The sequence below is a fragment of the Pavona decussata genome, unplaced genomic scaffold (assembly GCF_977016875.1).
Source record: "Pavona decussata unplaced genomic scaffold, jaPavDecu1.1 SCAFFOLD_127, whole genome shotgun sequence".
Lineage (NCBI taxonomy): Eukaryota > Metazoa > Cnidaria > Anthozoa > Scleractinia > Agariciidae > Pavona > Pavona decussata.
Window position 1 is genome coordinate 1,234,207 of NW_028145541.1, and position 27,960 is coordinate 1,262,166.

The 27,960-nt window shown below is 38.8% G+C and overlaps 2 protein-coding genes across 8 annotated transcripts in view; both read left to right on the top strand.

The window, feature by feature from the left end:
• The first annotated feature begins 293 nt into the window (after positions 1–293).
• LOC146469102 (AMP deaminase 2-like) lies at positions 294–18,395 on the top strand. Of its 2 annotated transcripts, XM_085123755.1 has the most exons (15): positions 294–450; positions 1,488–1,891; positions 2,611–2,800; positions 3,638–3,875; positions 4,626–4,755; positions 8,152–8,283; positions 9,135–9,197; positions 10,904–10,958; positions 12,532–12,772; positions 13,452–13,578; positions 14,359–14,522; positions 15,508–15,628; positions 16,083–16,256; positions 17,219–17,329; positions 18,018–18,395. In XM_085123755.1, the coding sequence occupies exons 1-15, from the start codon at positions 408–410 to the stop codon at positions 18,168–18,170; spliced, it is 2,346 nt and encodes a 781-aa protein (XP_084979881.1). In that variant the 5' UTR covers positions 294–407; the 3' UTR covers positions 18,171–18,395. The 2 variants fall into 2 exon arrangements, with proteins under 2 accessions (XP_084979881.1, XP_084979880.1); XM_085123754.1 differs by lacking the exon at positions 294–450 and having other exon boundaries at positions 1,290–1,891.
• A 3,411-nt stretch (positions 18,396–21,806) lies between these two features.
• The window catches only part of LOC146469103 (uncharacterized), a 202,370-nt gene continuing 196,216 nt past the window's right edge, over positions 21,807–27,960 (top strand). For all 6 annotated transcript variants that reach the window (XR_014867297.1, XR_014867298.1, XR_014867299.1 and 3 more), the window contains exons 1-6: positions 21,807–22,052; positions 22,499–22,762; positions 23,290–23,535; positions 25,487–25,562; positions 26,055–26,195; positions 26,813–26,931. Coding sequence is in view for 1 of the 6 variants with exons in the window: in XM_085123770.1 (XP_084979896.1) it covers positions 22,015–22,052; positions 22,499–22,762; positions 23,290–23,535; positions 25,487–25,562; positions 26,055–26,195; positions 26,813–26,931 (884 nt within the window). In the remaining 5 variants the exon portion in view is untranslated. The remainder of the gene's footprint in view (positions 22,053–22,498; positions 22,763–23,289; positions 23,536–25,486; positions 25,563–26,054; positions 26,196–26,812; positions 26,932–27,960) is intronic.

The window sequence follows — 27,960 nt, forward strand, 5'->3', positions numbered from 1 at the left end:
ATGTAAGGTATTGTTAGCAGATAATAACGATACGGATCAGTGAACTACAGCAATGTCACGTCTTCCTAACTACTGAAAGTAGAAGCAGGGGCTTAGCTTTTTGGTATATTAAACACGTTTCAGGCTATAGGGCTAAAACCAGCTATTTTTCTGCTAGGGTTCCCCCGTTTTTTTTAATTTTTCAATTAAATATAAAGAGCTGAACCATTTTTCATAGAATTTCAGTCAGCGGATGTGGAATTCTTTCGCGTGACTTCCGGTCATTGAACAACAAACATGCAATCGAGGTGACATCCGATCAGATTATTATTTAATTCGCTAGCAATCGACGGCGACACAAGAGTGACGGCTTCGAAGAAATACAGACATATATTGCCACATATTTCCGTCGTTTGATCTTGTGGAAAATGGCAACATTTGCCGAAGAAGGAGATAGTCTTGATCATGAAGGTAAATACTAATTCAGCTTGTTGAACGGTGGGTGCACTTTTTACCCGAAATGATTTTGACCAAAAGGACGTGATTCAGGTAAAAATATCCAGCAAAAAATTTCAAAAAGGCTCTGTTAAATCTAGTCGGACATATTTCGCTGTTATCAACGCTGGCTGATCGTAAAGAATTCAGAAATGAAGATTTAAATTTATGTTATATCCTCTGATTTCGATAAGTACATTCAAATTGATTTCAAAAGAATAAATATTACAAATCAAAATTTCGATTTTGTGAGCTAACACTTGGCATGGGTCATTTTCGATCTAATTATTTCTCACTTGAAGCCTTCGCTTTTCCATGTGAAATTTATTAAAATAAGCTGTGTATTAAGCTGTATAACATCGACCGCTTGATTGCTTTATAGTTTGTATTCGATTCGTTCAGCGAATTTTGTTTATTCTTTTCAAAACTGCGTGCGATCCAACTTCAATGAGCTTCTTAGTAATAAAATTCATCCAGCTTTACATGGTATGTTATAAAGACACATGTGATCTGGATTAAGATTATCACGACACTCACTTTTATCACAGCGAAAATTGATAATTTTTGTGGCAATTTGAAATCCCGAGGGAGGGCCATTTTGGCGAGTTCTCCAGTGAACCGAAGATAATACACTGCACGAAAACAAACGGCAGGCTGCACGCTCTTCAGATTTATTTATTTTCACTCATGCAGTTGTAATGAAAATTGTATAATTTCAGTAAACGAAGTGTTTGGTTATGACTTAAGCTTCGGATAAGCTCTTTCATGTCTTGTTTACTGCGTTCTTGTGAGTCGTCCATTACTTTCACAGTAAGCCAATCAAAACACTCGTAAGAACCTGTGTCAAAATTTTAACCAATCACAGTTTTGTTCAAATTGGGGCTTTCGTCGCTGCAAAATGGCCGACGGTGGAAGACCGGTCCAAAGACCTCGAAATCTGTCGATAGATATTCAAGCAAATCTCAATGAAACTCCAGAAGCATCTGGTTCTGAAGAACGGCTTTTATCTCCAGATTCAGCCAGGCGCCAGCGAGTTTTCAGCGAGCCCTCAAAGTTTGCCTCTGTTGTGGGGCAGGTCATTGCCCATACAAAACACGATGTCTTCCAGACTTTGCAAGAAACTTTGGAAGTTCTCAACGACGAAGCCGTGGTGTCCAGAGACTCACACAAGAAAGAAGGGTTGTGGTGTCATCCTTTTGAAATCCCTCGCCATCCAATAGAACAGATCGCGCTGAAGAATGAAGAAATCGCGCTGGAAAGACAACACTCAAAGATGATGGAGAGCCTAACTCCAGATGACTTCACCGAAATTGAGGAAGTTGTGAAGAAAGAGAAAGAAGATCCGGCAGATCAGAAGGAACAAGAGCACTGCCCTTTCTATCAGAGACTTTCTATTTCTGGTGGGGATATTAGTGGGGTATGTTAAACATGTTACTCATCATATAACTAACAAAATAATTAGATTTCTTCTTGATATAAATATTGTGTAAGTGAAAGTGCTCTATCAGAGTGTACGTTACTCATGCCCAGGCTGCTTATAATCAATCACAAGGCTGGAGCCCAGTATCCTAGGGTGCTCAAGAAAATGCTCAGTGTCCAGTTGTTCAAAGGCCGGATAACTTTATCCAGTGGATAAGTCGCTATCCGTCAGTTTCAATCTGTGCAAAGATTTCAGTATTTCCCCTTGTACAAGCGAATATGCACACTCTAACCACAGTTGAGTTTGGGAGTGTATGAGAACCTTGGACAACGTTTTACGTGAAGTATATTTTAGACCCTGTATAGTGCCTTATCCAGCGGATAAAGTTATCCGGCCTTTGAACAACTGGGGCCTGGGCTCCTAAATTTTTTGCAGCAGCACCTAACACTTCACATGTTGGGCTCCTAATTTCTCGGCTTTTGGCCTTATGGGGCAGGTTTCCTTTAAAATTTTCTCAGGCAACTGCCTTGAATCAGATTTTAAATATTTAATTGTAGTTATGATTAATTACTGATCAGAAATAAGTTACTGGAAGAACTGTATTTGTTTAAAGATCGTGAGCCAAGAGGTCCAGGTATACTGTCATTATTATTTTATCGAAATGGTCCTATTACTCTGGTGATGCTTACTGTATGATTATCATATTTGCATTTAAGGTATCGATAGATGAACTTCAACAAGCAGCAAAGCTCTTAGTGGAAGCTTTATTTATAAGAGCAAAGTACATGGCGTTGTCCTTGCAAAACTTTTGTCCAACAACTGCTCGCAAACTGAAGACTGTTCATGAGGATTATGATGTAGATGCCCGTTTTTCAGTGAAGAGACATGCAAGCGAGGAAGAATTTGGTTAGTTTATGTATCAGTTTGTTTGTATCACAATGTGAAGGATGGGTGCTTGAGACACCTAGGGGCTCTCATTCATGGCAAGAAATTCCTTCAATCAAGCCGAGAGTTTCTATGCCATGTTCAAGAGGGTGGGGGTGAGTTAGGGGTAATCCCATAGCAACCAAATCCAAGAACTTCTATGACAGGTCCAAGAGAGATGGGGAAGAGAGGTAGAGTTACTCCCATGGCAAGCAAATCCTCTTAATCTAGCAAAGAGCTTCTATGCCAGGACTTGGGGATGGGGGGGGGGGGGGGGTACTTCTTTTTGGTCCATGAAGGGTTTTTTTAAAGCAGTTTAGTCTGGTTCAGTCTGGGTACAGAATTCAGAGGGTTTTGACCTAGAATGGGATATCATTGAGAGAAATTTAGTCTGGAATGGTTCCCTGGGAATAAAAATTAAGATTCAAGTCTATGGTGAAGTAGGGATTTGGGATGTATAGAATTGGGTCACTAAATGTGGTCTGGTACAGGGTGAGGGCTTCATGGTACCAACAGTGCATCCCTCACCACCACCACTCCCCCCCCCCCCCCCACTCCATTTTACGGCATCATGTTAAGTTCTGTAAGAGTACAGACCATAGAAAACTACTGTTTCTTTTTACAATGACACGGAAAAAGTAAGAGTGGATTTGGCTTTATTTTCTGTTGAGAAAGTGTGTGTTATACCTGATGTCATTTTTATTGGTTGTACTATTATAGACAATAGCTCTGAACCAATCAGCATGTGGGAATTTTGACAGTTTAAAATATGTCATGTCACATTGTGTTTTAACACATTTCCACCTATTTTACCCTCAGAATCTTGCTTTCAACCTTTCTCGGTAAAGTCTCCATATGACATTGAAGTGCCTGGTGATTGTGGTTACCTTTTCGAAATGATTGATGGTGTAATTCAGATCACAGCTTGCAAAAAAAGCACTGATGGTGAAGCTGTTGTCAGTGACAAGGCTGAACCAGTTCAACACCCTTGTCCTAACTTACAGGAATATTTTGAAGATCAAAACATTCTTCTGGCTCTTTCAACCCATGGACCTGTGTGAGTATTTTGTCCCAGAAGCAATGTAATGACCCATTAACACATGTGATTTTGTGCAATTTATGTTGCACTCAAGTTGTCAGTTTGAAATTGCCACTAGGTCATTTCAGCACAATTTATCACTGTGATGTTGCAGGGGTTTTAAACATGTTTGAAACCTGATGCAAATTTGCAGTATTTTGAGAATGCAAACCAAACCTTCTGTAGTGGAAAGAACTTTGTAATGGACACCAGATTAGCCCATCCCTCCCCCCCCCCCCCCCTCTTAGGCCAATTTTTTTTTTCAGGGCTTTCTCAACTGGGAAAGTGTTATCCACATTGGCCTAATTTTCATAATGCTTCCTGACTTCACTTTTTCCCAAGAATCATGAGACAACTCATGTAATATTCCATCATCAATATAATTATAAAAAAGGAAATTTCAGTGGCTTCCACAGGGTGGCTCTTTCATCCACTGTTTCCAGGTTGAATTGGAATCTGGGAGTGCTATTTTTTTGTGGAGGGAGGAAAATTGGACAACCCGGAGAAAAATCCTCGGAGCAAGGATGAGAACCAACAATAAATTCAACCCAAATTTGACGCCGAGTCCGGGAATCGAACCCAGGCCACATTGGTGGAAGGCGAGTGCTCTCACCGCTGCGCCATCCCTGCTCCCTTATGATTTCTCATCATTATCAGAATTATTGTTATTATTATTATTATTATTATTATTATTATTATTATTATTAATCCTGGCTGTTTGAATTTTAGAAAATCATTTGCCTACCGACGTCTGAAGTACCTAGATTCTCGCTATAATCTCCATTTGTTGTTGAATGAGAACAGAGAGCTAGCAGCCATGAAGGAGGTTGCACACAGAGACTTCTACAATGTCAGAAAGGTGTGATAAACAAGTTTTATTTCTCATATGAAGCCATATCAATTGACTTAAAATTCTATGCAGACATTTCGACCGCTTGGATAATTTTGTTAAATAATAAAAGTTAAAATATTATTAATTTGATTTTATTAATATCATTATCAGCTACATTAAAAAGGTTAGACTACTATGCTGTGGCTTAAATTTGTTTTTGGTTTGAAATTTTTTAACCAGCTTATTCTCCCTTGTTTTCCTGCACAAAGGAGATATGGAGATACCAAATTTGTTTTATTATCAAAATCAATTATTACCTCCAATGTTTTTGAATTTGTTTTTTACAAGTAGCCAAGTGCATAATTATGGCACCAGAACAGCCAACCGCTATCGACAGGGTTGTAGCTAAGAAATTTGTCTGCCGGTTAGCTGAGAAATTGAGCCGGCTAAAGAAAGCGTGAAGTGCCTTCTGTCGTCGGCATAGCCGACGGAGGGGTAGGTATGGGAGGGGGTCGCCCCCTCCCATTAAGTATGGGGGGCCTCCACAGGAAATTTTGAAAATTTTAATTCAATTTGGTGCACTCTGGTGAAATCTAGGGGCTCTTTTATGCAAAAAGAAACAACCATTAAAGAGAAGGTCAGTTGTGGTGCCGCAGTTTGAAACGTGTGGTACAGAGATTCACCCTGAATTTATTCAAAATTTTCTCCCTCGCTTTGACGTTTCCATATTTCCTTCGTGTGGTTTTCGTTGTTTGGCGTTCCTTGAACTCTCTACCAGGTCTGTTCACTGTGCCCCTAAGGAGAATGACAGACCTTCTGAGCAAACAGTGTTTTGTTTTACTACAGTTCGTCAATCTATGCTGTTTTCTTAATTCTCTTTTTGGTGAGCTCACTAGAAGAATAGTTCGTTTTTTAAACACAGTAAAATCCATCAGGAGTATAAAAATTAGAAATAACCTAACTCTCCTAAACAAAATTCAAAACCTAACTAAAACCCGTTTTTCATGAATGCCGTGTATACTCTAACATTAAAAGTGAAAATACGTGCGCACGATTTTCAATATTTACTTAACATTAAAGTAATGAGAACGAAAGCTACATCGCTTCCCACTCGCTCCGAAAAGATAAGTGCTTTTAAGTTTGCACTAGTTTATCAGAAAATCGATTCTTATAAACGCTTAGAACTGCAAACAAAAGAGCTGTCCACTCAGTCGTTCAGCTGTTTATCCAGTTTCGCGGGTTCGTTCACTCGGTTTCTCGTTCGTTCGTTTTCGCCGGCGAGCACTCGGCGGACCGTTTACGTTTCTGGTTTGTTCAGTTGTTCCTCCGTTTGCCCAGTTCTTCTTGCTATTCATGAGCATAAACATGTTATAAGCAATAAAATTTAACCAATTAAAAGCTGTATTAAAACATTACGAAGAAGTTCCTTCATGTTTTTTTCTCTGTCATGCTACAGAGAAAGACTTCTTCTTTCTTCGATCTGACACAAATACCTGGTAACAAACTCGTTCCCAATTTTTCGCAATGCCTTGAATGCAGGGGCTACCAAGCTTCGTGTTGACAAGATGGAGGACACAGAAAACGGAAAGAGGACACGGTAAACAAGTCCTCAAAACAAGACTTTATTTCAATTACTTTATGGCATCGATACTCAAGGTAGTCAAGAGTTTATTCAACCTTTTCACTTAAAATATATTATTCTAAATCGAACAATTGCTTGTGGGTAACTAAAGAACTGTTCATTGCCCTTTTGACCGAGTGTTTGCCACCCAAAATTCAGCCGGCGATGACCTCTTTCCCAGCCGGCGAATTTTGCCGGCAGCCGGCGCTTAGCGACAACCCTGTATCGATCGCATTCTTGTCAAACAAATCTTAAGCAATTTACAGTCCTTTACCAAGGTCCCAAAATCTGGAACTCTCTCCCAATATCAATAAAAATGTTGGAGTTTTTAATCTATAAAATCATGAATTGATCAAGCCGCACTTATGCAGCACCATATTTTCTATTTATTAAAGAAAACTGAGGTGGCGATTGTTATAAGCCTGGGCTGAGTTGCTTGAAGCATGGTTAGCGCTAACCATTGGTTAAGGTAGCCGAACACAGTTTTCCAGTATACAGGTTTTAGTAAACGTTATTTGAAAACTACATACTTCTGAGTACCCGAAATTTACATGGTGCAAGATTACCTAAGAAGGAATAAATTTTGATACTTCTTGTTGAGTAAGGTGCCGTTGCCATGGCAACGCAGCAAACTATTAACCGCTCACAAAGAATGGTTTTCTTTAATTTCAAGAAAATGCACTCGTTAGATTTTTTCCATTTTTTGTATCCAGATAAAGTCACAAAATACTGACATAATGACGCTGCTTTCACGTAATTTTAACAGAGGGATCTCCTGTAAATGTTGGTTTTGCACTTTAATGTTTTTTGAAGACACCCTCTGTTAGATTTTGTTTTTTGTTTGTAGGCGAATTACGCTTTTAGAGAACTACTGTTTTGTCAAATTTCACGAAATTCTAACGAGCGGTTCCTTAGAAAACAGTTCGTTTCCATTAAAACAACCAGTCACAATTTTTTGGTCAAATGCACATGCGTGGCTTTCAATTAGGTTTTGAAAAAGCTTGCAAAAAGGTTTAGCTCTTCGTAAACTCACTTTCTTTGTCCGGTGATAAATGAAGAAGGATTCACAAACAAGAAACTGAGTTATTTTAAGAGCAAAACTCACTTTTGTGATCCATTTGGTATAAAATCGAGGGATGGATAGTATTTGCTTACCACAACCCTAGCGCGCGCTTAATATCATCACTAGCAGAATCTGTAAAACGTGCGCAAACTGTGTTCGGCCACCTTAAGAGGTATTAAAACCTATAGGTTGCTTCGAGCAACTGGGCCCTGGTGGTTTCTTAAGGTCTCCTCACCATTATTGTAACTTCTATCATTTCTTCTTGTTTTTTTAGTAAGGCAAATAGATAAATGATGATGATGATGATGATGATAGACCCTTGACTGCTTTCTTTTGTTCACAACTGCCAATGCTTCGCTTGACTTACAAAAGAAACTAGTCAAGCATTGGTATCTCCTTTAATTTGTGTAGGTCGCTTGCATAATTTTTCTAGAAAAAACAGTAAGCTATTTCTTGTTTATTCAGCATTTTGATAAAAAATTAAATTATGCAACTAAATATCTCATATGATAACCACTCTCCGTGCAAAAATAAGGCTTATTTGGAGCAATTTCGATTTTAAAGCAAAAATTCACATACGCCTCTCTTGCCCAAAATCTTTCATTATTATTTTATTATTGTGGTGCATATCATAGCTGTAAAGAACTTGTGTTCTGATCCCAGTATGCTAACCATCGCACCATCCTCCTCAATCAGTAAGCATCAACCTAATGCATATTCTGGCATTTTTTATTAACAGGTGGATACTCACGTTCATGCAGCCTCTTGTATGAATCAGAAACATTTGTTACGTTTTATAAAGAAGAAAATGAAGTGCAAGGCTGATGATTTTGTCATGATCCACGAAGGAAGGGAGATCACTTTACGTGAGGTAAATAATTATTGAAAGAGGGAACTTTCATCCATTTTGTAACAACTGGGTTAGATAAAGTGGTATAAGGGTCATAGTGTCACTCAGAGCTTTATTCCAGATTCTGTAGCCTGGAGTGAGTGAGAGTTTTTAATAAAAATTATTGCTATACTGCTAGTCCCACTGGATGGGATGCTAGTCCATCATTGGATAACCAATATGAAGTGACAAGGAGTATTACTACTCTCCCTGGATGTGATGCTAGTCCATGACAGGAAATGAAAACACAAGGAGTATTAACTATTCGCCATGGATGGAATGCTACTCCATCGCAGGATACCCAGCATGTTTAAAAGTACTACTCCCCCTCCCCCACTCTGTAGGGGTTCTAGTCCAGTGCAGGATTTGGCTGAGTTTCTTAACAGTTCACTGGTATCTGCTGAAACCACAGGTACAGACAGAGTGTTTTAGTGAAATTTCTTCTCTACAGTAAAAGACCAGCCTTAGATCAGTCATCTGATACAGTTACAATTAGAATGCCAAGTGACCATCAATACTTTAAGCCTTTGAATATTATTAAGTGATTTAAGCAGTTGTAAAAAGAAAGCCTGAAAAAAAAATTGGCTTGAATGGGGTTCAAACCCACTGCACCGGAATCACAGAGATCATGGGTTCAAATCCCATTCAAACCAAAAAAAAAATTTCAGGTTTTCTTTTCGCAGCTGCTTAAGCTGCGTATATAACTGTGATGATCATTCACTTATCCATTCTTTCCTCAGCAGCTCAAATGTATGAATTTCATATAATTTTTTTTATTCACTTTCATTTTAAGCCTTTACTGGCAGCTTGTAATCCTTTCCTTTCACTTGTAGGTTTTTGCAATGTTGAATTTAACACCATATGATCTTAGTGTTGACACTCTTGATGTTCATGCGGTAAGTCTTGAAAAAAATCATGCAATGCATCTTCTTTCTGGCTTTATCCAGGGAAAAAGACAAAAGTTGCGTGCTTAATTTTATTATTTTTGGAAGGGTGCCTTTTTTTTGGGGGGGGGGGGGGGTGTGGGGATGGAGGACTCACTCTTAAGGGAAATAATTATTATGTTGCTTTCAATATGGGATTGGGTTCAATTATGCCAAAAAAAAAAAATTACCAGATTGCAAAAGATTAGGCTACAACTATAAAACAGCTAGCACAAACAGTCCATAGGGTTATGTGAGGGAGGGACAACAACAACAACAACAACAACTTTATTTGTACCCCAATTAAAGAATTATGTTACAAAATTAGGAATTAAATAAAAATGAGCACATGGCTGTCCAGAATAACCATAATGGGCTAATTAGAAGCTGGACAACCATCCTTAGTGATTTTTTATTCCCATTTTGATGCCCAAATGTTTCTTTTTGCTAAAATGCTGCTGTTTGTTCATCGTTTAGTGCAATGCTTAGTAATACAGTCGAACCTCCCGTAAGCGACCACCCATAATGTCAAGGATATGTGGCCGCTTACGGGAGGTGGTCGCTTACCAGAGGTCATACCACAGGGGTCTAAATTTCGGGTAATTTACATATGGTAATTGAGGAGACCAAACCCTTTTGCCAGTGCTTATCGAAAACCAAAGTAATAACTTTTCTCTAGACTGCCCTATTTAGGAGCAAATAGTAAATGACATTTTTGCAATGTTAAATTTCAAGCTTAAAACATCTACAACTTTCGCGTTTGTTTGTTTGTTACATAATCCAGTTGTCATTTTTTATCGCCACAATTTTTCTGTTGACTAATACAAGGTTGAGATAGTCATCACCGGTCATGCATACATAGCCGCTTACGGGAGGTGGTCGCTTACCAGAGGTCATACCACAGGGGTCTAAATTTCGGGTAATTTACATATGGTAATTGAGGAGACCAAACCCTTTTGCCAGTGCTTATCGAAAACCAAAGTAATAACTTTTCTCTAGACTGCCCTATTTAGGAGCAAATAGTAAATGACATTTTTGCAATGTTAAATTTCAAGCTTAAAACATCTACAACTTTCGCGTTTGTTTGTTTGTTACATAATCCAGTTGTCATTTTTTATCGCCACAATTTTTCTGTTGACTAATACAAGGTTGAGATAGTCATCACCGGTCATGCATACATAGCGTGCTATTTACAAGATAAGAAAGTTACTTTCCTACAAGGGATTTAACCTGATTAAAGTTTATTTCAGCGTACACTATAATAGTGCATGTGTATGTTATCAATAATTATTGTTTCAATGCTAAGCTGTTTCGGGAGATACTTCCGGTAGCTCCGGCTGTGAGATTTCAATACGGCGTCTGCTGCAATGATGTGGGCCAATATGTTACAGCGACACATTTTGCAATTTCTGCCCGTGAGAGAAACAGATTGTGCAGATTGTGCGTCAAGTGGTCGCCTACGGGAAGTTAAAAACAATTGAAAATTTTAAACAATCACCTCTTAGAGCGGTGGTTGCTTACGAGAGGTGGTCACCTACAAGAGGTTCCATCTATAGTGATTTGACTTGAAAACTTTTGGTATTTTGGAAAAGTGGTCACTAATGAGAGGTGGTTGCTTATGAGAGGTGGTCCCAAAGGGAGATTCAACTGTAATTAATGTTGTGCTTCTTTTTCTCTAGGACAGGAACACTTTCCATCGCTTTGACAAGTTCAACACCAAATACAATCCAATAGGTAAGGCTTTGAGTAAAACTTGGATCTACCAAGGAAGAGGCAAGGAGTAAGAATGGAATGGAGTCAACATAGTAAAAAGTGTACATCCATTTCCTTGCTTACTGTACAGTTAAACCACCTGGCAAACATCTCTTGTAGGCAGGCAGATGTCCTAATTGGCAAGCAGATAGTCATTCATGGTCCTTGCCACACACAAATAATACTTTATAAAGGCTGATTTAGATGGTACAACTTTTGCTTACAACTGTCACATGCGATTTCTGGAGTGTGCCCTCTTGCGTAATGCAAACTCTTGTCACTCCACATTGCCTATACCTGCGATTGTCATACAGCATTTTTTGTGACGTACACGACAGTTGTAAACGAGTTGTAGGTTTGATTTACATGAAACAATTCGTGGTGTAGGGCTGTCGTAAGCTTGTCGCATGCAGCAAAGTCTTACCGTGTACTCTTTGTAGTAGCTGCAAGCTGGCTGTTATGGCTGGTAATTACAGTGAAGATAGCTGACTACAGAGAGCTCAAAAATTGACTGAAACACCACCACTTTTGTTTTTTACTGGTTTGGTTCCTTTTGGATCCAGCTTCTCCTAAGCTTATTGACAGCCCTGCTCCTATTGGTAGCATTGGCTATTCTTCTTTCTTTCCCAAATGGTATTCATTAACAACAGATGGTTCAGCAGAATGTGCATCACCTCCTGGTAGAGTCAACTCCCTTTGTTGCGGACACCCTCGGGACCACGTCCCTTAGTAGCGAGAGTCCGTAATAGCTGGAATTTATTTCAGTCAAATGTCTGCAATTCTTTTTTGCCGGGGATTTAACTGCTGTCCGTATAAGCGGAGTGTCCGCAAGACAAGAGTTCACTGTAGTTTTTAGGGTGATTGATCAGTTCTACCCCAAAGACAAAGTGATTATTTATCTTGCACTTGTTACGGAGGTTACAACTTTTTTACAGTAAACATGTTTTGGATGAAACTTCATCCATCTACAGTACAGAACCCACTAGTGGGTGTGATATAAATACAAGAATGATAAAATACAGTAAATACTCGCACAAAAGAACAAGTGGATTAAGAAGTTCGTCATTTTAGACACCTGGCCCCAGTTGTTCAAAAGAGCGGATAATTTTATCCACTGGATAGGTCGCTATGCTGCAGATAAAATGTGTGCAAGAATTTCCCTTTAGCCCTATAATTTGTGCATAAAGTAAAAGCGTCTGTCTTATTTAAGTATGTGATTGTTTGAAAAACTTGCCAAAAGCTTTGTCTGGAGTACATTTTATTCGCTTGATAGCAACTTATACACTGGATAAAGTTATCCGCTCTTTGAACAACCCAGCCCTGTTATATAAGAACCTTACAATAAATATATGAAGACTTATTCAGGCCAACCTTGACAAAAGTAGGTTCTTAAATGTGGGTGTTTACTGTATAGCTAATTACAACATGACAAGAAAACTATAAATGTAGCTAATTATGGCGTGACAATAATAAAGTAACAGAACAGAAAATAGACAAACAAAACTAAAAAGCCCTTGCACCACAGTATGACACATGTGTGTCTCTTTTTTCTCAGGTGAAAGCCGGTTAAGAGAGATCTTTCTCAAGACAGACAACCACATCAATGGCGAGTACTTTGCAGAGATTTTGAAAGAGGTCATGGCAGACTTGGAGGAGAGCAAGTATCAGATGGCAGAGCCCAGATTATCCATTTATGGCCGATCTAAGAACGAATGGGACCAGTTAGCATCCTGGGCGGTCAGCAATGATGTGTATTCTGATAATGTACGCTGGCTTATTCAGATTCCTCGGCTGTTGTGAGTATTAGTTCAGAATTCAGAGTTTCCTTAGTACAAAGAGAGGAGGGGATAATGCAATCTGGAGTTTTTAGTTTGAAAAGTGAAGGCAAGCAGGAAGTATCCATTGTGCTCTCATTGTGCGCCAAGCTATGGAGAAAGTCATGACCAAGAAAAACTTTCCATTTGCTTTATCATTTTTTAAAGTCTAAGTAGCTGTCACCTTCATTGTAACTGCTGGCCTTAACAAGGTGACTGCTGGCTGCTTATGACCGCCCTGTGCTATGCTTTTCATTGCCTTTACCAGTTGCAGCTCACTTCAGAATAGACCAGAGTCCAAATTGAGCAAGATATGTCCAGAAATGCATGCTAGTGAGAGTTATGAACTGTATGATAGACATCACAAGATGTCCCCTAATCTTAATTCTCACTAAAACACACATAATTCTGTCAAACATGAACGACCAAAAGGGCTGTTTTATACGAAGTACCCAAAATCAGGGCTAGGTGCATTTCTGGACACAAAAGAGTTGAGCTGATGATAGTAGTGTGTGTGTGTGGACAGTTATGCGATATCCTTCTGTGAGTTTGCTTCCTTGAATTGTTGAAATCATTCTTTTCCCATCAGCATTGTACTGTAAACCACCCGCTGAGTAATTTATAACCCATTCACTTTGGTTCTGTTTTGTATTTTGTGCAGTGATGTCTATCGATCCAAGAATCTTGTGAAGAATTTCCAGGAGATGCTGGAGAATATTTTCATGCCATTGTTTGAAGTTACAGTCAATCCACAGTCCCATCCAGACCTTCACAAGTTTCTTACACTGGTATAGTATCAGTCTTTATATTTAACACTTTTTTCATGAAATCATTTTAAATTTGTTGATCACTTGTCTGCAGGATCAATCAATCACTCAATCAGTCAGTCAGTCAGTCAGTGAGTCAGTGAGTTAGTCAGTCAGTCAGTCAGTCAGTCAGTCAGCCAGTCAGTCAGTCAGTCAGTCAGTCAGTCAGTCAGTCAGTCAGTCAGTCAGTCAGTCAGTCAGTCAGACAGTCAGACAGTTAGTCAGTCAGTCAGTCAGTCAGTCAGTCAGTCAGTCGGTCAGTCATTTAGTTGTCCATGCAATGTCTAATGAGCTAAAAGCTTGTTTAAATGCATATGTTCTAATGTCAGGATTGCTGACATTAGTGACCTGTTTCTAACCTGTTAATGCTTCGTGGCTAACATGTACATGGCCTGTTACTAACCTGTCACTAAACCGATTTTGTTGTCTAAAAAAACTGGTGTTAACTTGTTTGTAATAGTTGGCCAGCCTGTTATTTTCCTGTTTGTGTTGCTTTGATAACTTTTTGCTAACGTGTTTGTCTTACCTGTTTAGCCTGTTACTAACCTGTTCTGTTGTTGACAGGTTGTCATTATTTTCCTGTTTGTGTTGCTTTGATAACCTTTTGCTAACGTGTTTGTCTTACCTGTTTAGCCTGTTACTTATCTGTTCTGTTGTTGACAGGTTGTCATTATTTTCCTGTTTATGTTGCTTTGATAACCTGTTGCTAACGTGTTTGTCTCACCTGTTTAGCCTGTTACTAACCTGTTCCCTTGTTGACAGGTTGCTGGCTTTGACAGTGTAGATGATGAAAGCAAAGCTGAAAGCCACTTATTTTCTCCTCGGAGCCCACTGCCTGCTGACTGGACCAACAATGAAAATCCTCCTTATGCTTATTACCTGTATTATTTGTACTCAAACATGGCAGTCCTCAATCATTTAAGAAGGTCAGTTTGCATTAATAAAAATTAACAACCGCATCGCTAAGTGGCAGTTGGGTACCTGAGATATCCAGGAACTTCCATTATCGGCACCCAGGTGCTAGTTTGAGACCACCCCCATGCCTGGCAAATCCTGGTAAGAAAAATCCTCGAGGGAAGACAGGCACTCATCACACTGATAAAACAGTGGAAAAGACAGAGGGGGGGGGGGGGGGGGGGGAAGGGGAAAAACAAAAGCTTCGTGGCGCCAAAAAAAAAACGACCACGAAAACGCTGGCTAGGCCTGGGCAGCAAGAACGTTGTGTATTCTGTGAACACATGGACTCCTGGCGCATGCACCCAGAGACACCGCTGGTCACAGAGCAATACTGCACTCTTTGTTGTTAACTCTGTTAGATTGCATTTAACTACATTTATTTAAAAAAAGTCAGCAAAATTATACAAGGACATTTTAAAGGCAACAGGAGTTCCTTTTCATGTTTTAAATAACTGTGAAGTGGCCATCATGATGCGATTGAAACGTTCTTGCTTGTTGTCACTGATTTTTGTTATTAATTGTATTTTGAAATGTTCTCTTTTCAGTTTGCAATCCAAATTGAGTGTTTTTAATAAGACCCAAGACTGACCAGAGCTGTGGCAGATATTATTGTCACTAACCCTAACCCTATGTTCAGAGTAATATAAGTGACCTTTAAATTCTAGTTTGAGTACAACTATGATTACGTACGAGTTTTTCCAGTAGACGAAAAGTGTACCATCGGAGATCCAGGAGCAGTTAGTCAGGTGGAGGGGATTTTTGTGGCGAAAGTTTACTGTAAGAACGGTAGAGCCCCTGGGCAATTACTCTTACCAGTTCCAGAAGCATTTGAATTCCCCGCTTTTGATTGGCCAGAAGAATGTTTCTACTCACAAAATCTCTACACACCTCTGCGCCTGCACAAGAAGAACACCCCTAAGTCTTAACAGTATGGTATGTTTTATTTAATAACAGGGAACGTGGTTTCAACACATTTGTACTGCGGCCGCACTGTGGCGAGGCTGGTCCCGCTCATCATTTGGTCTCTGCCTTTATGTTGGCTGAGAACATTTCCCACGGTCTTCTTCTTAGAAAGGTTGGTAAAATATCCACTCAGAATATGCAAAATATATGAAAAATTCATCTATCATTTATTTACCAGGGCCCGTTTGTTCGAAAGCCGATTAACGCTAATCCCCGATTAAAAATTAACCGACGTTTTCACCTCGCTTATTTTAAATGTTTTCAAGAGCTAATTTTAACCTAATTGTAAAGAAAAATCTAAGTCAAAACGAAAGGATAAAAATCTTTTGGAAGGATCTTTATTCATTAGTCATTAAACTTGAATCAAAGTTTATGTTAACCCAGGATTAGCTTAACCGGGCTTTGAACAACTGGGCCCAGACTAAAAACGCGAACAACAGTGTGCATAAAGTTCCTTCCAGTTGAATAGTTTTGGGACCAGTCAGACTGTCTTAAAACTGAGACTACATGTAGGTTCTACTGTAAGCTGTAAATTTTAAACAGTTTGGCAATTCTTTGATTAACAGGTCCCAGCCCTGCAGTACCTGTACTTCTTGGCCCAAATTGGCATCGCCATGTCACCCCTTAGCAACAACTCCTTGTTCCTTAACTACCAAAGGAACCCTCTTCCAGATTTCCTGGCACGTGGTCTGGTAGTTTCGCTGTCCACAGATGATCCACTCATGTTCCACTTTACTAAGGTAAGTTTTACTTTAAGAAATATTAGGGACCTTAAGCAGCGACGACGGCAACGGCAACGAAAACGTCACCTGAAAATATAACTTTATTTCATTTGTGATACTTCGCGACTATTTCAACTCGCTCAACTTATAGACAAACGGCGAACTATCCAGGAACCAAATTGGTAGGAGCACCGTTCAAGTTAAGAAAGAAAATGAAAAATTTACCGTCGTGTGCTCACGTTCTCCAAAAAACCTAGAATTTGGTCAATTCACGTTGCTGTTTTGCAGAGGACGGCAAAGAAATGTACCAAAATGTAAAACGCACGTGCAGAGCGATTGTTTTTGCTCATTAAACCTATTGTTTTGTGGCGTTGTCGTTGTCGTCGCCGTCGTCGTTGCTTAAGCTTTCTATTATTGCGTTCGACTTAGCGTAATCATGGCATAATGAAACTTGACAAGTACTACAAGCTGGCAAAATGAAAAGGGCTTTGTCAGCTTGGGCACATGCGCAGTAGAGTCCGGTGGAGACTAATTTGCATAGAACTCGTCGCGGGATTTTTACTTTTCCGCCATTACAAAATTCTTAAAAAAAATATCGCAACAAACGGCTTCTTTAATTACTAAAGAAAAGGACGTTCGTAAATAAAAAATCCAGCTACCTTTGCGAAGGTGAACGCGATTCAAACAGATGAAAACAGCTTCCTGAACTCTCTGACGGTATTTGAAAAAGTTGGGCCAACGATTTTCAAGTGCTTCTCATAAACGCGTGTCCCTCGTCGTCTTCCCTTCAACATAGTCCCTTTAATGTTCCAATGCTGAAATGAAGATCGTTAAACTTAATTCCCAGCAGACGATGTTGTTATCCCGAATCGTAAAACATTTTTCCTTAAATTAAGAAAAAACCCCTAATCCATGCAATAGAACGTTAGCAATGTCTAAGGCTACTGGGTGAGTAAACAAAAGAAATTCCATGTTAACAGGAGCCATTGATGGAGGAATACAGCATTGCAGCACAGGTGTGGAAACTCAGTCACTGCGACATGTCTGAGCTGGCGAGAAACAGTGTTGTGATGAGCGGCTTTGAGGATAAGGTAAAACTTACAGTAAAAAAAATTTATAAGAGTTTTAGAAGTTGTAGTTCATTATGTAGTAATGAATTATGAATAGTGAATTATGTAATGGTCACACTCCAGGATTTCATCCACAGACTCAGTTGTTAGAACCACCTTGTACAGCAAAATAAACAGCACCATAGGAAAGTATTGCTCAGTAGCTTTCATTTGAATGGTCACACTCCACGCTTTCATCCAAAGACTCAAATGCTAGAACCACCTGGTATAGCATAACAAACAACACCACAGGAAAGTACTGCTCATTAGCTTTCATTTGAATGGTTACACTTTAGGATTTATCCACTGACTCAATTTTTGAAAAAAAAAAAAAAAACAAAAACAAAAAACAACAACAACAACAAGCAGTCGATGCCAAACATGGGAAAGCATATAATCAATACCTAGTGCGGAAAAACTTGCAACAGGCTAGAAGCGCTGAAAACGCCAGCAAGCCAAGTCACATTTGGCATATTGTGGTTTTCCTCTAATCGCTTGAAGAAATGAAATGGCTCACATTTATGATGAAAATTAGTTTTCATTCATATGCAAACAAACGTAACTTTCACATGAAAAGCTTTATACTTAGCCTCGCTTTCATAACGAGGTTCAGAGCTACTCGGAAATGGCCTATTTAAAATCGCCCTAAGATTTATGGCTGTTTTGGCAGGTTAAACGCCATTGGATTGGTAACAATTACAAGAAAGAAGGAGCTGCAGGCAATGATGTACATTGTACCAATGTCCCGGATATCCGGGTAGCATTCCGTCACGAGACTCTGGTGGAAGAACTCAGTACGCTGTGCACAGCAGCACGTGTTTAAAAGATCACGGCCTAAAACACGTGTTTGAACCGTGCCCTGAAACGCGTGTTTCGACCACGCCCTTGTTGAGGGATGGGCTCTTTTAACGTGCACATGCTTTAGCCAATCTGTCATCGTGCAAAGTTTCATTATCACCCAAGGATTCATGCACTCAACCCCGCTAAGAACATGATTTCAGGACTTTGGTGTCCAAATATTTTAAAGGAAAAAATTATATATTGTTGAGGGAAAAAACATAAAATTTTGTCATTTTCGTTCGCAAATGCAGTGCATTTTTCAAACTGGATGCAATCATTCTTATACAAAACACGAGAATTTATCAAATATTTTCATACAAGGAGCACTTCTATTTAAACTTACATTAAACAAAAAGTAATGAAAGTATACACTATTTGGAAATTATGGTAAAGAACATTATTTTTAACTTTAAAAAAATAGCTTCTACACATGCAGTTATGACTTTTAGCCGTGTATTTATTTCACTTATTTTTATTTACAGTTTGTAGGGTTAATTTTTGTTGTTGATAGTGATGACAATTTTTTTTCGTTGTATCTCGAGTTTCTTTCTGGGCGTTTGTTTAAAGTTTTTTTCTCTAAAATTAAAGTAAAATTAAATCCTCTAAAATTAAGACCCTGTTGTAATACGAACAAGTATAGGTGATTTAAATTAATCCAAAAAAAGTACGGTGATTTGAACTAAGTTTTATCAGTCTGGTTATGCTGTAATTGAATATAAACTCCAGGGCCAATTTCTTGAAGTTCTTCTTAAAACAACTTTGGAAAGAAAAACCCCTTTTTTAACCCTTAAGCATCAACTTTGATCAGCATCAAAGTTCTCTCTACAATGTTCACTGTTTTATCAAGCATACCGGTTATGAGAATCAAGAAAATGATCACCATAGATAAAGAGGTCCCACCTTGTCTGAGGTGGGGGGGGGGGGGGGGTTATCGAAGACACGACCTATCTCATCAACATTATTGGCTTTAAAATTTGAGTTGACACAGAAATATTCAGATAGTAAGAGTCAGCATTGCTAGATAAACGAGAAAAGTGAGGGTTGAATCATTTTTTAATGCTGGATAGAGGGGTGGCTATACAATAAAGTCACCATCTTTTGAGGTTGAGGAAGCGGGAGTGTAGGCAGAGACCACCACCTATTTTGTGGTTCTGTGGGTCCTGTTTTAGTATAGTACTTTCGAACACTTCACTAAAGGGTTTAAAAAAGACTATGGTACGATTGTATTCGTTGTATAATCTTTTTTTTTTTAAGAAGCACTTGAAAAGAAGGCAAAATTCAAGTTCAAGGCCCAGTTTACTAAAAATTATCAGTGATCTGAGGCCGTCAATGAGATATGGGAACAAGATTAATATTCAATTTTCACTGGGGTTTTAAAAATTTTATCATTTAAATTGGGAACACTAAAATATGATCAATTTTAAAATTCATAAAAGAAGTTGTATTTTACTCATCGCTAGTCCATTGCATTAAATTTTTTACAGATCAGTTGTGTTTTTTGTCGTTGTTTTCTTTATTATAGCCTGCGCAGTCGTTTGTATCTCGGGATTGCCATAGCAACCCGAAGTTTTGCGACCGCGTTTCTGGGGAGTAACGTCGGCACATTCTTGGTTTTTCTTGAAGTCAAATTGCTGTCTCCCTCCTCAAGCCCTTGTCTGTCGGAGTGGCCATTCTGTTCCTATTGTTTAACTTGAGTAACACTCTACTCAATTCGGATCCAGGAATTATCTATATATGACCCATAAGATCAGTCGTTTTAAATCACACTTTCAGACTTACTGCAGAAAATTTGTAGAGATGGAAGTGACACGATTCTCCTACAAATGACGGTATGGGAGGCTGATCAGTATCAAATTTCTCCTTTTAATATTAATGCTTATTCAACCCCCTGAGTTCATGAGAATTAAGGATATGATCACCCGAGGTAAATGTTCTCGATATTTTAATAATTTCTCCCCAGTACTTTTATAAGAAAAGTATGGGTACAAGATAGGAGAATTTAGGCTTTGATATTAAGGGTTAAAGGGTTAATAGTCTCTTCAAAAGGTTTTTTTGTTATTGTGTTCTCAGGTGACGAAGTTTTCGTTGATCATTTAATTCGACGATTTTGCTCGTGTTAACAGCAAATGCATTATAACGGAACCAAAAAGCAAACAGATAACAAAATAAAACTATTCAATAATCGAAGACTGGTGGGGTGCGCGTTCGATGTCACCAGGCTCTCTCTCCTTTGCCAATTTCATCCGCCCCTGCAAAATCTGCGGGGGATACGCGTCCCAAGATCCATTCATTCAATCAACGTTGTCCCATACAATCTCGAATTCAATCGGCTGTATTAGGAGTGCGTTCTTCAAGTTCTACGTCGAACGCAGTAAGACAAGAACATGCTCTTGTGCACTATGCCTAAAAGAGCGGAATGTATTCCCGATATTCCAGGCGGTTCGGTTTGGAATGGCGAGACAAGCAAAAGCTCGTCAGTATGAACAAAGAAATCAGCGCGAAGAGAAAAAACATATCACATCCGTAAGCAGGGTTCTTTATTTGGTTTTGACGCGAGTTATGAGAAGACTAAAAAATTAAAAGCTATAAAACAAGAGCACCTGTTTGCATACTACTTGCAAGAGCTTGCCTTAACCATGGAGGTGAAGGAGGGTGGAGAGTGACTCCAGGAACCAAAACATGTTAGTCCATCAAGGCCACCGCATGGTTTAATATGGACCAGCACATGCCTCTATGGGTCAACATTAACGAAGTCACGGCTTCGTGTCACAGTGAAATCTTCCCTGCTAGCAGAGGCCTCTTTTTCGTTGTATTCGTCAATTCAGCGAATACAACGAAAAAGAGGCCTCTGCTTAGTAGCAGAGAAAGCAAAATCGCCCTTCGTATTTCGCCTCGTGAACCAAAAACAACAACAACAACAACAACAACGAAAAAAAAAATAAAAAGAGACAATTTTAGTGCTTTGTAGCATTCGATAAAAATGAAGCCCTCTCTTTAAAAGTAAAGCGCCAGGTATAGCATAAAACGTTCTCAGCGAAATAGCTTTCCGCTGAACAAATAAAGCGAAAAGGAGCAAGACCAATACCCGCGTGTAAGAACCTACTTTTTTAGAGTTTGGCAAAACAGGTTCTTATATTTTGGGGTACTTACTGGCACTTAGGCATTTCGAAAGGCACGGCCTTTCTTCAAATAAAAAAAATAGAGCAAGGCTAATCTAACGATCAGGTAAATGTGTTTTTTGCATTATGCGAAGAAAGGCCGTGCCTTTCGAAATATTGGAAAAATATGTTTCGTAGACATTTAAATTAGCCTTGCTCTTTTTTGCATTATTTGTTGTACAATTTGTTGGTGATTAGATCCTTTTGTTGCGGTGGTCCTTCCAAACACAGCCAGTGGTTCTTTCTTCTAAAGGTTCCTTCTTCATGGCAACGACTAGCCTTTGAGCTCTAGCGATGGTTGGCATCTTTCCAGACTTATAACCTCTACAATATAAACAAATGAGCAACAAATGAATAAACAAAATTTGCGAAAATATCATGTGATTGACTCTCCCTCGTCCTCTCCCTCTGCCTCCCAGCCGTAAAAACCCAGAGGGACCTGGGGCAAAATTAATTTTTTTTTCAAGATGGCGGACACGAATGTTTGAAAACAACTGCAAACTTTCCCTGATTCTTCTTCATTATTTGAAATGTTTGTCAAGAGAAAGTGTGATCATACTGCGAGGCTTTCTCTTTAGTTCCAAATTCCAACGTGATACTGGAAAGAAATGAGATTTGCAGCTTTGACATTAAGGATGTTGTTTCCAAGACAACTCAACTGTGTGAAGTATGTCGGCATATAATCCCAGCAAAAATGTTCTTGAGAGGTAAGTGTGTTGTGTTGTTGTTGTTTTACGCTTTCTGTTCGTTCAAAATAATTATTGCATGAAGTTTCGGGTAGATTTCCGCACAACCCCACAATGTCACGGGGGTTGTGCGGAAATCTATCTACATCACTATCATATTAACCCTCTAGATCTTAACTTCAAAGAGTTTGAGTCGCAAAATGTATAAGTTTAAGCTTACATAATTTTGTGTAGAAGCTTGGAAGATGTTTTTATTGTAAGGCTGCAACAAATTGCGATTTTTTAACACAGTTCTCGGCTTACACAAAATAAAATAAGCTTAAACTTAATTATTGTGGTCTTAGTGTGGGCAAAGGATCTTTCTTTTTTCTTTATACCTGTTCAGAAACTTCTTTTCCAGTTTCACAAAAAAATTGACAAAATTATGATAATTTAGTGACCATGAATTAACCTTGCGTTTACTATAGGCTAAGAGACAGAGAAAAGACCAGAGACTGGTCCAAGCTAGGCAAGTCCTTCCCAGTCTCCAACACCCATCGCCGTTGGTCTGCAGAATCTTACAGGGGGGAGAAGTTTCCACCATCACAGAAATCACCTAGCCCACAGTATCTGCCCAAACTTGAGAACCGTCCAGCCTCAGCAGAGTCAAGTTATGATCAAGACTTAAAACACGGAAAGCTAACTGTTATTCCACCACTGCCTTTTGGACAGCGATATGCTGGATATGGAAGGTGACCTATTGAGTGTTTCAGTAGAGAAGGGATATTTAAGTATCGGCACCTTCCTCAACTGGAATACCTGACAGACCATGTTTGTTGAATGTATGTTGTGAAGTGGTAAATTACTTTCAGTTTTGAAGAAAAACTAGAGGTTTCTTTGGCAAGACGTCATTCAAAATTATATAACACTACTTTGTTTCTGGAAGTATGACTTGTCATGGCAGGTTTTACACTGCAGACAACAATCTGATTAACAAGATACTCAAACATGCTGTTAGTCTGGAATCAATGACATCATTCTTAATAATACAAACCATGTGATTTTCTCAGGAGAATCGATCCTTTATCTTTTTGGAACTAAAGAGTTCCATTTAAAAACATTTATTCTGAACAAGGTCGATGGTTACCACCAAAAATATACTGAACAACTATGCAAAATTAGATTGAAATGTCCCCTTGAAAGCAGCCACAAACATGAACGTCATGTCATTTTATAGGCCACTTTTTCAGGGTTTTTTATGTTAAGTTTGTTTTCCCAGGGATCCACAAGCTAAGACAAAGGATGGCAGAAAAGAACACACAGCTTATCCAAGTCATCAAGGAAATTATACCTACCCAGCCCTATCATCTTACTATCCTGACCCAGCCATGGCAGCCCCACCCCACCCCCCTGTAATGTATCCATTCCCCATGATCCCAGTGCACCCTGGGTATGCTCCTTGGCTTGCACCTCTGCCAGGATATGGTGTTATCAATAATGGCTTCCCTGATGAGAGAAGTGGAAGGTAAGGTCTGCAAAAATATATTGTTAAAGTCATTTCATGACAAATATTTGTATACAGGAAAAATTAACCAAAACAGAAAAAGATAAAGAAAGGAATCTGAGTCTTTAAGGATGGTGCCTTTGTTTGCTTCTGTGCATATGGTCTGCTCATCTTCGGATGGTCCGAGCTAATTTCTTTAGGACATTGCCTACTAATTCAAAGGTATTTTTGTGCAGTTATCACTATGCGGGAAAAAAAAAGATCTTCGCAAGGGCTATCAAAATCCAAAGCAAAATTGGGGTAATAGAAACCTGATACATTTTTCAGAGATAATTAAGCAAAAAAAGCAAATTATATATTTTAATGCTTTCTGGAATTATTGTTGTTTAATTATCTCTGAAAAATGCATGCAGGCATACTGTATGCAAACAACACAAAGAAATCAACAATGCTTTGTTTCCATTTGTTTAGAGAGAGTGATTTGCAAATTACATTCTTATTACATTCTTGGCTCAAGTTTATGCTGCTTTTCTCTAACTTAGTGTTGAAAATTAAGCCACATATTTTCCATTCACAAAACACTGGACAAGGTATTTTGATCGAATTGCAGGTTACATCCAAAAATTCCAACAAATCTGAGCAAATAAAAAAACGGCCTAAAATTTGACATACCGGTAGGTCAGTTATTTTCTCAGCCCTTCAATAAATTATTACTCCTACGTACAAATCCTCCAGCGATGAAGCTGCATCACCGTTGAAGCAACTATCCCGCAACACCAACTATGATGGTTGCAGGGTAATGCAATCCAAATGCTTGAAAACTGTGAATTCAGGAGTATGCTTCCTTATTAAGTAAGAGATAAATACCGAGAATGGAGGTATTAATCCATATACATGTATATGGATTAATACCGACGTTCGAGGTATTTATCTGACTTATTTCATGAATAGCGATCCTTTGTTCAAGGGGACAAACGCCGGCTAATTAGTACCGTCACACTTAGGTGAGAAATGGAGAACAATAGAAGCAACCTGATGTGTGCGTTTCTCGCAGTACTGCTAATGTAAATGAGGGATTTATCTGTATAAATCCATCGTTTCAGTTAGTTTAATATTCATGAAGTATGTAAGTTAAATAAAGGATGTTGAATAACAAAAGAAAATGTGTGATTCATGAAATAATTGCTATTAACCACTGCGCATCTGTTCTGTGCATCTCAGCATGGTATAAGAAACTTTGGTTTCTTAAGGAGGAGAGAAATTCTAATAAAAATTGCTTATATGCCATTGAGGCTGGTAAAGCTAATTTTCATGAAAATAAAATACTCATTTGTTGGCCTCATTTATGAAAAAAGCCTATTGGAATCCAAAAAGAAAATGGGGGAGTGTGTGTGTGTGTGTGTGTGTGTGTATGTTGGGGGGGGGGGGGGGGGAACAATTATTGTTGCTTAATTATGTTTGAAGTATGTGTTGTTACCTCCAATTTTCTTTCTGGATTCAAATAGCCCCTGATCTGCTTTACCAGCCGAGGCAAAAACTGTGCAAAAATACCTCTGTATTAAGAGGCAATTTCTTTAAGTGGCAAATCATTGTCTGTAGCTATACTCTGGTGGCAACACATTTTTATAGGGCTGGAGCTCGGACTTCATGCAGATAACCTTGAGTTCTTGTAATGGACTTTGTTCTAAAACAGGCAACTCAAGTGGTTGATGCTACAACTCATTCAGCCCTTTTACTGTTATTGAACTCTCTTTGAGATGGGCACAACTATAGCCTGTGAGAGCAGACAACTGTTCCAGCTTTTCTTTCACTCATGGAGAAAACAAAAGCCGAAAAATAGTCTGTTCCAAAAAAATCTGAAAGCAGGTGCTTGCAGGCTAGCACCTCTAAAACAGACAGTTGGTGCCAGTTCTGCTGGTATTCTTTTGAGTTGGCTGCATTTATTATTTTTAAAATGACACTTTTGTTTTAGACTTCCCAACAAGATGTCAAGGTCTCAAGCAGCTGTGGTACTTCAAAAATACACCAGAGGCTGGCAAGTGAGAAAGGTATATAGATTACTGTTATCTCTGAATCAGGTGACTAGTGACTCTTTGTATTCCCCATCCTCAGTAAACAACCTTCAACCAAAAAAATTAATATAGTGCTTGAGGAAAGCCTTTGAAAAGTAGGAAATGGTTGTTAAAAACTCCGGTCCCTTGGGAGACCTAAGAAGTGTCCCAGGGGACATTTTCGGACACGCTGATTCAATTAGCACATGGAACTGGACCCAGGGAGTGGCTATTATGATCAGTGGAAACCGTGACTACTCTGACAGAAAAACAAAGCATTTCATCACTAAGGGAAAATAATTTCCGAGCTAGTTTTTTTAGTCCCCCAACCACTTCAAATATTACCAACAGCCCTGATGTGAACAGATTTCCCTACAAAATATAATGTTACCACTTTTCCTGAAACGTAAAACAGCTCTGTCATAACAAAACATTGGGCAGCAATGAGGAATTTTTAATTTATTATATCCGTATGCCACGTTATAACAGGGTCCACAGTTTGCACTCTGGCGCTATATGTGTGACAAGAAACATTCCAGAAGATTTGCCGCTGGTCTGATTGACAGCTTCCTAACAGAAGAAATCATTCCAGATATCTTGATTGATGTTATCTCTGGCAAAAAATTCCTGGTATGTGTGCATTCCTGATCGAGCTGAGCTAGTAAAGAATATGCTGTGGTTCAAAAAAATCTTTGGTTTAAAACTTTCAAACCAATTTGATTTGTTTCCTTTTAGATTGTCTCAAATTTAATGGTAATGAATACTGCAGAAAAGAAAATAAAAATTAAACTGGTTTGAAAAATTTTAAACCAAAAAAATTAAACCACAACAAATACATGTCAACTTTCGTATATATTCATATTCATTTATTCTTCACGGGTAAACTATGAAACCAGAACATAACAAGCTCTCATTTGGTTTAATAGCTCAGTTGGTAGAGCACTGCACTGGCATCGCAGAGGTCATGGGTTCAAATCCTGTTCAAGCCAAAAACATTTTTCAGATTTTTTTTGCAACAGTCTGGTTGTGTAGATAACTGCAAGAATCTTTCTTCTATGTAATCTTTCATCTGCAATGTGTATACATGTTTTGTGCAGTAGAATACTTGTCAGGAAGAAACAACTTGCATTGCAAATCCTTGTTTCAATCTGCTTCTCTTTTGAAGTCCAGCACAGAGTTCCTTTTGATGATGTACCTAGTACTAATGTATTTAATTTTTTTGTGTATATTTATTTATTTTATCTAAGCCTGTCCAAGATCCCAGATACAAAGTAAGCGAGAGAGTTTCCCAAGAAATTATTCACCATGATGTCACTGCTTTAATCCACGAGATTGCCCTTGGGATGTTTTATTCCCTTGGGGGAAGGTAAGTTGTTTCTTAGAAATAACATTTCATCATAATTCTTTTTAAGTAAATTGTCATGGGTAATCCTCATCATGTCCTTTAACATTTGCAGGAGGACAGGAAATTTGGCGTTATACCACCAATTGGAGGGGAGATGGGCACAGTAGTTTCCTATTTAAGTCTGGTAAACTTTTATAGTGCGACGCGCGTTACTGTGGCCACCCAACAAACTTTTTTTACAAGTTAGCCAATCAGGATATCTTCCTCCTTGTTCATAAAATTGGCTAACTTGTAAAAATGTTTGTTGGGTGGCCACTGTAAGGTGCGTCGCACTGTAACCCTTTTTAAGCCCTAACAGTGATCAGCATCAATTTTCTCCTCGTAATATCAATGAATGATTTAATTCACTCCCTGAGGTTATGAGAATATTTAAGGATATGATCACCCAAGGTTAATTTTCTTGATATTTAAATTACTGCTCCCCAGTACTTTTATAGGAAAAGTATTGGGACAAGATAGGAGAATTTTTTGTTCTTTGATTGTGTTCAACGTAGAAAGAACGCACTCCTAATAATGCAATTATTGCCTTTGGAGTCAAGATCATGTGAGACAATGAATGGATCTTAGGACAGGTGTTACACACTCCACAAGCTTAAACTGCAAACGACGTTTTATTACAAGTACAAACTGCGTACTGTCCGCTTACATCAGCCATGAGCACATGGTTCGTCCTCGCTCTTCCCGGCATTCTTCACGGTATAGACAATCTCGCGTCACGCACCACTCACACGCGTGTCACACGCTCTACACAGGCATCTGGCATCCCATGCAGATTTTTCAGGGGCAGATGACATCATCACCAACTTGGCAAAGGAGAGACAAAGCCTTGTATCAAGATCATCAAACGCACTCCCTAATCTTTGATTATAATATTAGGGGTCAAAGGGTTAATGTGAGGTTTCGTTGTTTAAGCATGGTGTCTGCAATTGTGTTGTTTCCATTACACAAAAATGTTTGTTCATGAACTCAACACCAACATGAGTTACCTGA